The 12,294-nt window shown below is 32.6% G+C and overlaps 1 protein-coding gene across 3 annotated transcripts; it reads left to right on the top strand.

The window, feature by feature from the left end:
* Positions 1 to 9,648: 9,648 nt before the first annotated feature.
* LOC142640427 (uncharacterized) lies at positions 9,649 to 11,931 on the top strand. Of its 3 annotated transcripts, none has more exons than XM_075814535.1 (3): positions 9,649 to 9,790; positions 10,438 to 10,545; positions 11,430 to 11,931. In XM_075814535.1, exons 2-3 carry the CDS (start codon positions 10,440 to 10,442, stop codon positions 11,567 to 11,569), a joined length of 246 nt encoding a protein of 81 aa, XP_075670650.1. In that variant the 5' UTR covers positions 9,649 to 9,790; positions 10,438 to 10,439; the 3' UTR covers positions 11,570 to 11,931. The 3 variants fall into 3 exon arrangements, with proteins under 3 accessions (XP_075670650.1, XP_075670631.1, XP_075670642.1); XM_075814516.1 differs by having other exon boundaries at positions 9,659 to 9,790; positions 10,430 to 10,545; XM_075814527.1 differs by having other exon boundaries at positions 9,686 to 9,790; positions 10,426 to 10,545.
* The last annotated feature ends 363 nt before the right edge of the window (positions 11,932 to 12,294 follow it).

Below are 12,294 nucleotides of genomic sequence, written 5' to 3'. Positions count from 1 at the left end.
TGGTAAACATCTTTTATCACATAGCACTTAAAATGATAAAACTTCCCATTGCCCTTTTCCTAAAACTTAATATTCATCATATAACAAACATTCAGAAACTCCAGCCATCAAAAATGCTGAACAAATACCTATTCATTCAACCTCCAGCTGTTCCTATACAAATTTAGAAACTTAATTATATTATTCTACATAAACTACGTTACTACTTTCAGCTAAAATCCAACTCAAACACGTGGCCTAATCTGATTGGCTATCTTTAATCTCCAAATATATAAAATATATATGATATCTCTAATACCCAGATGTTATCTGCCACAATCAGACCAATATTCCTCTGCCAGTTGCTAGAACAGAGCATTAAATGTTCTTCTTGCTTACCAAGATTAAGTCACAACACAATGAGACCTTGACTAAATCTTTAAAGCTTCATTAACTATTAACCAATCATTTTATTACTTACTAAAAATGTGTTGTAATAGAAACTTGGACCAAAAATACAAATACCCAAAAAAGGAAACATTTCCAGTAGAACCCTAGCAGTGTATCAACACTTGACACCTGGCTGGAAGTGATATCATCAACGATTTAATACTAAAATTCCGGCAACAAGCTGCTATACCTAAAATAACAAGATACCCTTAAAAGATATCTTACAATTTTCAGCCAAATCTATAAATAAATGTTGAATATCCTCTCTAGCAGTTTGAAATCACTCATCTGACCTCATTTGCTTCTGCCCCAAGCAACAGGTGTCCTATGACAACTGGGACAACATTTTTAGAACAGTTGTGACAACTGACTCAGTAGCCTGAGCATTACTGATTTCCTCATTTGGCTAAAAACTAAAATTAACTAAAGAAACTATTTTTTTCTTACTAAAATACTCTCATTTTCTGCTTCTCTTTCCTCCAGCAGCTCTTACCCAAAACAGCAAAAACACCTTAAAGCTAAACATACCATTCTTGGCCAAATCCTAGGATGGATTTTCTAAAGATTCATTGTTGTTTATGACAGATTTTGGCTGAAATGATTTGCTAAACCCCCCCTTAAACTTAGCTCTAAATAGAACCCTTCATCAACACTTCAAAAGGACACTAATAGAGAAGAATAACCCTCTTATAAACTTTTCTATTCTAGCTCCCTCTAATTATCTTCTTAAGCTCTTAATGAAGTCTGAGCTTCTGAGTTTTTAGTTTTCAAATTAGGAACTAAACTCTTCAGCCCTTAGCTCATAAATGCCTTTATAAGCTCTCATCCATCCTTCAGTAGAAAATTCCAATAGCATTAATAAACACACTACAACACCATTACTCTCTTATGCTCATTCTCTCACTCTCCATATTCAGAGAATACATCTATCTTACTGCTCCTATCTCTAAATACTTAAACACATCTCCATACTCTTTTCTTACAAAATATTTCCTCTTGGAAAACAATTTTTACAACTTCTCTAGCAGTTATAATCTCATATTTTTACTATCTTTAACCTCTATATCTCTTATACTTCCATATATCATACATATTACAAATACTACATTCCACAAAACATCTATATCTTTTACCATCTCCGCATTTATCAAGAGATATCAAACACTCATACTAAAAGCCCTTCTCATGGGAGGCATGCACTTCTATTACTAAAACCCTTCTCCTAGAAGGCACTAAGATTTCATATCAAAGCCCTTCTCCTAGAAGGCACAAATCTAGCTTACACAAAGTCCTTCTCTTAGAAAACACAAATACTCCATACAAAAGCCTTTCTCATGGAAGACAATACTATTCATAGTTTCACAACAACTAAAAGAGCATTGTCAAGAGGAAACTCATTTAAGTGCATGATAAGAGGGGCAAGCTTAACCAGCCTCTACACACAGCTGGACATATTCTCTCTCCCTCTAGTTGCACCTATTTTTCCCTTTCAATCTTGAAGTTATCATGACAAACTGACTCTCTACTGCTGGAGTCACTCTGCTGGAATGCTGTCAACTCACTGATGTTACATCACTGGAGCTACAAACCATCAAAGATAAGGGACTCTGCTTCCATATCTTTAAATTTACATCATTGAGTACATGATTACTTCACCTTTAAATACATATTACTTTATTTCAACTATTAATCAAAGCTATTATATCACACACATATTTCATATTTATTCAACTATTACCATGATTCTTAGATTTTGGCTTTAATGATTTTGTAGCTTAAAAGCATGCCGGTAGCCGTTGGACCACATGGCCCAATGTTGAGTTTTGGATGCAACACCCCAAACAAATTCGGGTCTAGCAAGGTCACCCTCCAACAGACTACATGTGGCCGAGCAACTGAAAAAGGCACCCGAACATTTTTTTAGGCAAAAGGAAGAAATAATGGTATGTTGGAAGAGGTGGGTGAGAGGAGTAAATGGAGAAGTTGGAGTAGTAAAGAGAATAGAGGAAAACAAAGGCCAAAAATGAAGCTAGAGCATTTGGAACAGAGAAAACTTCCAACGGTATTAAGATGATATGACAATACATTGAAGGGGGTCCACACAATTGCACCTATTTATGGAAACTGTCATAAAACTCATTTCTCAGATTTTGAAAACAGCTTCTCATGAGTTCTCAATTCTCATTCTCATGACTCAAAAATTTGAGATATGAGTTATGGAAACAAAAACTGAAAACTCAATCAAACATCATTTTAGTCAATGGGTTCCACGGATTTTGAGTTTTGAGTTAAGATTTTTGAGTTATATAACTAGAAACAACCTAATACAAAAACCCTCTAAGTTGCTAAGAAAATAAAATTCATTGCCATATGAGGATTAGTTAGGGAGAGTATGATGGTTAAATTAATAAATCACTAGAAAAAAAAAAGGGAGAAATGAAAAATCACAAACAAACAATGTCCAAGTTTTCCATACTTGATTCAATGAATTAAGAGGGGGGGGGGGTATTTATAGGTGTGTGAGAAGCCAATTTTGATAGAAAACCCCCTCTCTCAAGACCTGCCATCATCTTTTTAGCTAAACTAAGGGGATGTGTGCCAAAATAACAACTCTCAATCTACAATTGAATGTGACATTGCTTAATAGCATTGTATGTAATGATTTGTGGTGGGTGTTGGGGGCATTTTTTATTCGCCCATATGATGTTCGGGGAGTCAAAATTGAGACTTGACTTTAAGCTTGGAATATGGCCCAAAGGCTATCGGTGAAGTGTGAAATTCCCATTTTGCTCAAGGTCTAAGTTGCATCTTACAAAAATTATAATAAGACCCGAAAAATACCTCCTGCAAAAATAAGCTAGCGCAAAGAATGGTCCACCACAACAAGTACTTAAATCATAGTCTAGCAGTAAGTAAAAGAAACGTCCGACGGTAAATGTTTGGAAAATCGATAAATGTATTTGCATAGTAAAAATTATGCAATTCCTCCATTGTTGGGTAATATAAAAGTGGACCCATTTTAACAAGTACACAAGAGGAAAAATGGTCCAACAGTGAATATGACAGACCTTCAGCGGTAGGCGTCTAAAAGGTTAATAAGTGTGTTTACATGGTAAAAATCATATGTTTTTCTTATTATTATTATTAAGTCAACATAAGGGAAAAGTTCTATAGTATCCAAAATATTATGGCTTTCATCATAATAACAATAAATAAGGATTAAATGCTTCATAATTACAAATAAAAGAGGACAAAATAGGATGGAATGAAGGGAGAGAGAGATTCCAGCTCAGTGCAGCAAATGTTGAACTAAGATTCTTGGAAAATATATATGTGGGGCATGAATAGGGTAGTATAGGCTGTTTTGAGTGAGTGGATAGGTAAGCTTGTGATGGTATGTAAAGTCAATTTAGCATTATGAAAAAATCCAAAGGGTTGGTGGACATGTTTTCAAGACTTGGGATCGATAAGGTTAGTTTAAGTCTTTTAATAAAAATACCTTGGGATCACTTAAAAGAAATTAATTCTTATAATTATGTTTTTGAGATAATCCTTATAATAACTTAGTGTGTATGAAATAGAGATTATATTTATAAATAGTGAACACTTCTATTAAAAAAAAAGCATTATAAAATTCACATTATAATAAAAGCTATAAAAACACTCCCAATAATATGAATTTAAACCACCTTATAACTCCATGCAAGCTACTCGCTTGCTCCAACACAACAACTCGCTCCAACACGACAACCCACTACAAAAACAATAATCAACATCACGATATATAATACTTACAAGTATTAAAAACAATTATAGAGTATCCATCACATATAAATCAACAATATTCATTCACAATTCAAAAAAAAAAAAAACACTCCTAATATGAATTTAAACAACCTTATAATTCCATGCAAGCCATCCGCTTGCTCTAACACAACAAGTCACCACAAAAACAATAATCAACATCACAATATATAATGATTACAAGTATTAAAAACAATTACATAATATCCATCACATATAAATCAACAATATTCATTTACAATTCCAAAAAAATAAGACACTCCCAATATAAATTTAAACCACCTTATAACACCATATAAGCCACCTGCTTACTCTAATATAACAATCCACCACAAAACGAATCATCAACATCACAACTATAAACTTTTTAAGTATTTAAACAAATTTTACTTACTATGCTCAAGCCAAGCATACACCTTTAAGAAAAAAATCTAAAATTATCACAAATAATGAATATTTAACTTGCAAAAGAAAAGTATAATTTATAAAGAGTTTATCAATACACTTACTAGTTATCATAGCATAATACTCAACATCTCAAAAAAAAAAAATACACACCTCTTTTTCAACAAATAGATAACAAGTCAATAGCTTCACAAAAAAAAAAAAAACAAACAAACAAACAAAAATATACATGACCAAAAACTGTTAAAATCAAAGAATCCTAAGAGAAAATAAAATTACACACACCCAAAAGCTTAAAATTATAATGCTCAGAAGCTTCACTACCACAAAACAAAAACAAACAAAAAGATACCTGCCAAGAACAGTTAGAATCAAAGAATCCCCAAGAGAAAACTACTATTTATCATCATCCAAACCTGACAAAACCAACAATAGAGAACTTAAATTTACAAAATTTCATAGATGCATTCTAAAATCACACAAAAACCAATTACAAGTAACTAACACAAAAACTCATTACAAGTAACTAACACAAAACCCATTAATTCAACACTCTAAAATCACACAAAAACAAAAACCAATTACAAGTAACTAACACAAAAACTCATTACAAGTAACTAACACAAAACCCATTAATTCAACACTCTAAAATCACACAAAAACAAAAACCAATTACAAGTAACTAACACAAAAACCCCTTACAAGTAACTAACATAAAACCCATTAACTCATACTTACACTTACAAGAAAAAAACTTAAAACCCATATCATTTATTCAAATACAAACCAAATATTACCAAAAAAAAAAAAACTTATAATACTAAAATCAGTGGAAGGAGATGATAAGGGAATGAGGGAGACAAAGGGAAGGAAGAGGGGAGGTAATGGAGGAAAAGGGGGAGGGAAAGAAAGGAGAGAGGGAAATTGAAGATGAGAGGGAGGGTGAAGGAGAGAAACGGCGGCGGCAAGTTGGCGGCTTCGTCCGTGGAGGTCTGGGTTGGCGTCGCTGGCGGAAGTCTGGGTCGGTTTTCTTTATGGGTCTAAGACTCATCATTCTTGTCATTTGGGCTTAATGATTTTCTTTCTCTCAATCCATTAACTCTCTTCTTGCCCATATAGTTGGGCTTCTTCCTGCTGCTGGACTTTCCCAAAATGAGCATCAACAGTCTTTATCTTAAAATTTCTCATTATCAAGCAAATCGATAGCATTCTTTTACCTTAAACGTTCCTAATGTTAACCTTTCATATTGTCTTTTCAGATTCACTTGCTTTTTAGGCACTTGAACATTTTGTTTAGTTTAATTTCTTATTTTTCAAAATTTTTAGTAAGTTGATCTAGTAATTTAGCATGTTATCTTAAAAATTCAACATTCTATTTAGGCTAAGTAAGATATCTTGGATTCATTTACTTTATAATATCGTCCTAATACCCTTGCGATTGTTTCCCACACTACAATGAGGCAATTGTTGTGTACTTTTTTTGGGGGGGGGGGGGGGGGAAGGGGGGAGAAAACAATTGTCGTGTACTCAAGTTCACATATAGCTACTCTATATTCGATATTTAGCTCATCAAACTATCATTTTTTGGCATTTTCAATGAAGATGTCCAACCAAGTTAAATTTGAAGGAAAATTCCTTCAACCCACCTTATGGTAATTAATAAAATCATCCATGTGTACTTTTAGTTACTTTACATATTTAATAAGTTACGTGACTTGTTTAAAAATTATACCAAATGAATTTATGAATTATCACACAATAGGTTAAATGAAATTTCTTTCAATTGGTTTTGAGGAAAGCTTTATCCTTTTAATTTTAATGTATCAAATATGATGATATATCAAATCTTGAAGATTGGACAATTTAGTGTTGGAGTATGTAGCTTTAGTTTATATGTCTCTCTCAATTGAGTTTCAAATATTTCTCACAATCGGGTATGGGTTTCGATTTGGGAAATTATGCATGGGCGGCGTTACTTTATGCTCAGAGGGTTCAATTGAAACCCCTGACTTGAAACTATTTTAAAAAATATTTATATATAAATTTTTTTATTAGTATAATTTACCCTTGAAGATATGTTTGTACACTCTGGCTTAATTCTTGCACACTCTAATCATATATCAGTCCAGCCCAAAATCAAACAACATAGACCACAGGTTTCTTTAAGAGTAAAAAGAGAATGTTTGTAAGTCGTAGGTGTCTCTCTTTACTATAAATTTATATTGTGTGTGTATGTCTAATACTGATTGTGTGTGTTGTTTTTTATTTCTTATTATGTTATACGTGTGAATTGTGATGTATGTAAATGTGTGTTGTGTACTACAAATATAATATAAATTTATATAATTTAATAATTAGAAAATACAGAAGGTTTGTTACTTTTTTTTTTTTTTTGAGGAGGAGAAGGTTTTGTTACATGTGTGTATATTATTATCATTTTATAATAACTTTTTATTATAAAGTTAGTGATTCAAGAACAAAAAATAATAAAATTAGTAATTGTTTAAGCATTTTATTAGTTATATAGATACTTAGTGTATTATTTATGTATAAATGAGTGTGGCTGTGTGGGCCAATTTAATAAAGTCACAATGAGTTGAGTTTTGTCATTTAATTTAAAAATATTTTTTTTTATAAAAACAATGACAAATAGATAATGACAACTTCATAAAAATTAAAATTTTTTTATACAAGCTTAATAAAATAAAATGGTCAAACTTACAAACATTGACAATAAATAATGACAATTGATAATAAACTATCTTGTAATGATTTTAAAATAAAAAAAATTAAAACTTCATACATTTGCCTTTTTTTTTCGATAACTCAATATATTCAAATTGTTATTTTTATTAAATTTTGTTTGGTTTAAGTTTCTTAATGACTCTCTTGAACAAAATTCTTAGAGTCGCCATTAAAAGTATGAACATTTTTCTAGTTTGAGCTTTGATTGAAACAATGAAATAGTTCGAGTCTAGGATTGGATATGAGAAATCATTTAATAGAAATAGGTTAGCACAATATATTTTTTTAATTGACATATGATTGCTTAGTTAGACACATACAATAAAATAAACGGGATGAGTAAACGAGAGACTAAGGCCTTGTTTGGTTGCAGTATCACTCATCACTCATCACCCTATAACTCATCACTCATTGCTCAAAAATCCCCAAAACAAACCCAACTCTGTTTGGCTACTAAACCTGGTTAACTTTTCTCTCTTAAAAAAAAAAAAAAACTCACCTTTTGTAGGACCCACTTACTATCCATCTGAGGCACACTCTCTTTTTAGTTTCCATTGCCTTTTTAGTTTCCCTTTATTTCCAACCTTTGTCTTCACTTCTCAAACCCCAAAGCTAAAAGTCCACTGAAGCATCAACTCCTCCATCCTTTGCCCACCTGTGCCACCGCCATGTCACCTTACCACGACATCATCCTCCTTCCTCATCCTTGAACCCGAGCTGCTACACCTCCTTTTAGCCATAAAGTTCCTTGCTTTAGTTTTTTGGTTCTACATTTCTCTATTTAGCCATAAATTCTAGTAGTGCAAAGACTTGAAGCTCCATGATTTAGTACTAATTTTTTTAAACAAACAAGACGTTTTTAGGTCTTAAACTACATGATCATTTTCACTTTTCAAGTGTTTAACTAAATAAGGTTGGTTGCTTACGTGCCTTCAATTAATGTTCATTAAATTGTACTCAATGATAGATATGGAAATGAAAGAGAAATTGGATGTGATTTTTTAAATTGTTTTTTCAAGCATTGGATTGAGCTTCATTGTTCAAGTATAAAAAAGCCTCTGGCGTACAATCAGCTACCCAAACTCCATCTTCTTTGTTGTGTTTTGTTGTGTATGTGCGGACTGGGTGTGGAGGGGGAGCGTTTGGGTCTCACCAGAATTGGAATCGGTGAACGAAACTGACCTGCTGGAGCTCGGCGTTGGGCTAAGCGGCGTTTTTTGGAGCTTATGGTTGAAGTGTGCTGTGGTTTTGGGAGAAGGAAAAAGGAAAGTGAGATGAAGTGCAAAGCATGGGTTGTTGGGAAAGTTATGAGAGTTATATCCGTTGGAGCATCTGTTGCTGCAGTGATGGAACAACACCCTACGAAAGTAGGACCCAATTGTGCTGTAAATTACTGAAATTGCCACTAAATGAACAAACCCATAGCTTGAAAATAAGCTTGGGCTGTTTCCGAAATTGGTAACCCAACTCTCAAAAAACTCAATTTTGTTAATGGAGTGAACTGACCCAGTTCTCAGCCCAACAATGTTTATATATGTGGGCTCCATGGATTTTGGGTTATGAGTTAACAAAACGCAGTTTTGTTAACTTAGTTTTGCAAAATCCAAACAATGCCTAATAATGCAATTTTTTTTGTAAATTTTATGCACTAAAAAAACTCATTTGGAGCTTTAAAAAAAGTGTTCAAAATCTAAGTTTTATGTAGCAACAATTAGTTACTATTAGAAAGTTAGTTAGTTTTCTGCTATGATATAAAAGAAATGAAATGTCCACAACATTTCACAATATTTTTACAATAAATTATAAGTGGCAAGTTGTTATTGTTAGGGCAAAAAAATAATCTTAGTATTAGGTTTAAATTTGAACTAATAACAACTAACCACTTATAATTTGTTGTAAAAATATTGTGAAAATATTGTGAACTTCTCATTATATAAATATTAGAGTCCTTCGTTTAAATTAAGAGAGGTGCTACGTCCATAACATTTTTACAACATTTTCACAACAAATCATAGGTGGTTAGTTATTATTGGTTCAAATTTGAACTTAACACTAAGATTACTTTTTTGCCCCAACAATAACAACCAGTAACAACCTGCCACTTAAAATTTGTTGTAAAAATATTATAAAAATATTGTGGATATATCATTTCTCTTAAATTAATTACGCTTTCTCGTTCTTTCAACTGATCAATAAAATCTCACAGTTATATTCAAATTAATACGTTTTGCTTGACTTAAACTTCTTTGTATTGCATAAAACGCTGTCGTTTTTATCCTTTGTTGCTTTTGTACAAAACGCTGCCGTTTGTTTTTTTCTTTCCTTAGGACTTTCCTTCCTCAGTTACTGGTCTGCCCTGCCGCTGCAATCTTCAGCTTTCGTTAAACGCTCCTCTTTTTGCCCCAAGGTATGCCAACTTCTTCTTTTTTCTTTTCAATTATATTATTTAACCGTTAATTTTTTTAAAAAAAAATGAAACCCTAGCTTTGGCTTATTGCAATTTGTGTGAGGATCTTAGGATTTAGGATTTAAAAAAAAAAAAAAAAAAGCCAAAAATAGGGGTTCTGTGATTAGGAATTGGTTTCACATAAATGTAATGTATTGCAGTTCATAGCAAAGTTAGTTGATTTTTTTATGTTATATGGATTATACTATGATATGAAGCACTTGGGATTTATTTATTTATTTTGGGTGTTAAAGATTAGACTTGATTTTTTAAAAGTAATGTTTAGTATTAGATTCATTAATTATAGTATGTTGCTTCCATACTTTTGTATAATATGTACTGTTTAATCCATAGGCGCTCATGCGGTCATTCATGAAAGATGTTAAATGAAATCTGCATAAATTAATGCACTAAAAGAACTCTAAATAATCATGATTATATCAATTTGCGTTTGTTTGGGTTTTATGAACTTAATTTGGAGATCTTATGTGTTTTTTTTCTTTTTATAGTTCTTTGAATAGATATTTCTTGAGTCGCTTTTACAATTATATTGTTGCTGTTTTGGGTGTGTTTTGATGTGGAAATATGGTGTTGAGGAAGAGAATCAGTTATGGTTCTCCCCTTTGATTTGCAGGATTTTCTTCTCCGTGCTCGAGTGCTGAATCTTTACAGGCAGGCACTGAGGACTGCTCAGAGAGCCCCTGTTCATGCTAAAGGTGAAACTTTGCTTAGAAAAATATGTGTCTAATTAATGATAATATTTCTTGAGCAATTAGTGAGGAGGATAGATTTCAGTTAGTCACTAATGTATTCTGTCAAAGCTCTTTGACAAATCTGTCTGGTATGTTCTTCTACAACTCTACTCCTTGGCCTTGCTCTTTGCTTGACACTCAGCTGTGACTTCACCTCTAGCAAAACCCATGAAATATTGGTAATTAATTAATTAATTTTAAATTGTCATACTGTTGGAACCCCAAACTTAATGAAAATCCATTGCATTGACAACTATTTCTGTTGCCTTTGTATGGTATGCAACTGTTTCCCCTCCGAGGAACTTTCAATCAAATCAAAGAAATTTTTGGTAGATTTGGTGGGCTGGAAATTTGGGGAAAAGACCATATTGCAAGGTTCTGTCATCTCTGGTCTGGCTAAAACCATGTAGACAAGTTCCTCCTAGCTTAGTAGTTAAACACCACCTTGTACTTATCAAGAATTCTTTTGCCTGGAAAAAATATTTTCTGGGTCTACTGACCATCACAATCCTTACAATATACATTGATTTCCAGTAAAAAGGAAACACATGCACACACACTTGTGATTTTTTTTGTGGAATTACATTCACCAATGTATTGCTAAGGTAATAGGTTGGCATTCTGGTAACACATAAATTTGTCAAGTCCTATTTCAGTTGATCATTCAACTTCTTATTAGTACTTCATAGTTTGTTAAATATTCTTTCATTTTTTTAAATCAAATTTTCCTTTGCATTACATCAAACTGATTATCTCATGCTAACTGTTTCCAAAAGAGTCTATGATCTCCCATAATATTGGATAAATGGAAATCTGATGGAATATCTGAAACGCATTGGATCTTACAGCTGAATTGAGACAGACAATTAGACAAGAGATGGAGAAAAACCGGAACTGCAATGACAAGCAAAGGATCCGTTTCTTGATTAGTGAAGGATTAGAGAGATTGAAAGGTCTGGATGAGATGCTTGATATGCAAGGTCACTGATAGTGAAGTAGTGAAGTTTTTGATAAACTGCATTTGGTATTCCTTTGGATGCATTCATCTTTCCAAGGATTGTTATTTGTATTTTTACCTGCTCATTGCAACCTATTCTATTGTGTCTAAACATTTTAATGACCTTTTTTTTTTTCCATACTAGAGTCTATTCGTTGGAGACTTTGGGTTCATGTCCAAACTCCAAATAATCATAAGATTGAGGCACATGGTTTGCATATTCCATATCCACTTAGCTAAAAGTGGGTTAGCTAATGTTACTTGACAACTCTCTCCCTTTTTATATATCCTAATGTATGCATTGCTGACACTAGAAACATCAAAAGTCTGATTTCAGAAATTTTTGTACTTTTGGTTTAGAAAACTATTCTTTAATTTGGTTCCTATTGCCTTATCCTTCTACAAAAGGGGGATGCAAAAAACAATTTTATATTTTCCCGCATTTGATCACAAGCAAATAAATGGACACCTGTATTATTCTGATTCAAATGAAAAAGGTCTTGTCGGAATACAAAAACATACGGAGCAAAAACTGAACTACATTTTGGGTTTTTCTAAAACAGGGATTTTGTAAGTTGTAAGTTTTAAGTTGTAACCAATATGGCATGTAGTAGGAATAACCAAGACAGATATGGTGGTTACCAATGTGGCTATTTGCACTTAAACGTTAATGCGCATAGTTTGTGCTCTATAACAACATACTATCTAAAATTTGT

Source organism: Castanea sativa, chromosome 1 (assembly GCF_040712315.1).
Source record: "Castanea sativa cultivar Marrone di Chiusa Pesio chromosome 1, ASM4071231v1".
Classification (NCBI taxonomy): Eukaryota; Viridiplantae; Streptophyta; class Magnoliopsida; order Fagales; family Fagaceae; genus Castanea; species Castanea sativa.
The sequence above is the reverse complement of the archived record's forward strand: the minus strand, read 5'-3'. Positions and strand labels throughout refer to the sequence as shown.

What these genes read in the sequence shown, in the direction of transcription:
- LOC142640427 (XM_075814535.1), top strand. Translation starts at nt 10,440, where the DNA reads ATGGTTCTCCCCTTTGATTTGCAGGATTTTCTTCTCCGTGCTCGAGTG. An exon ending in AGCCCCTGTTCATGCTAAAG is followed by an intron (nt 10,546 to 11,429) that starts GTGAAACTTTGC and finishes TGGATCTTACAG; the next exon opens with CTGAATTGAGACAGACAATT.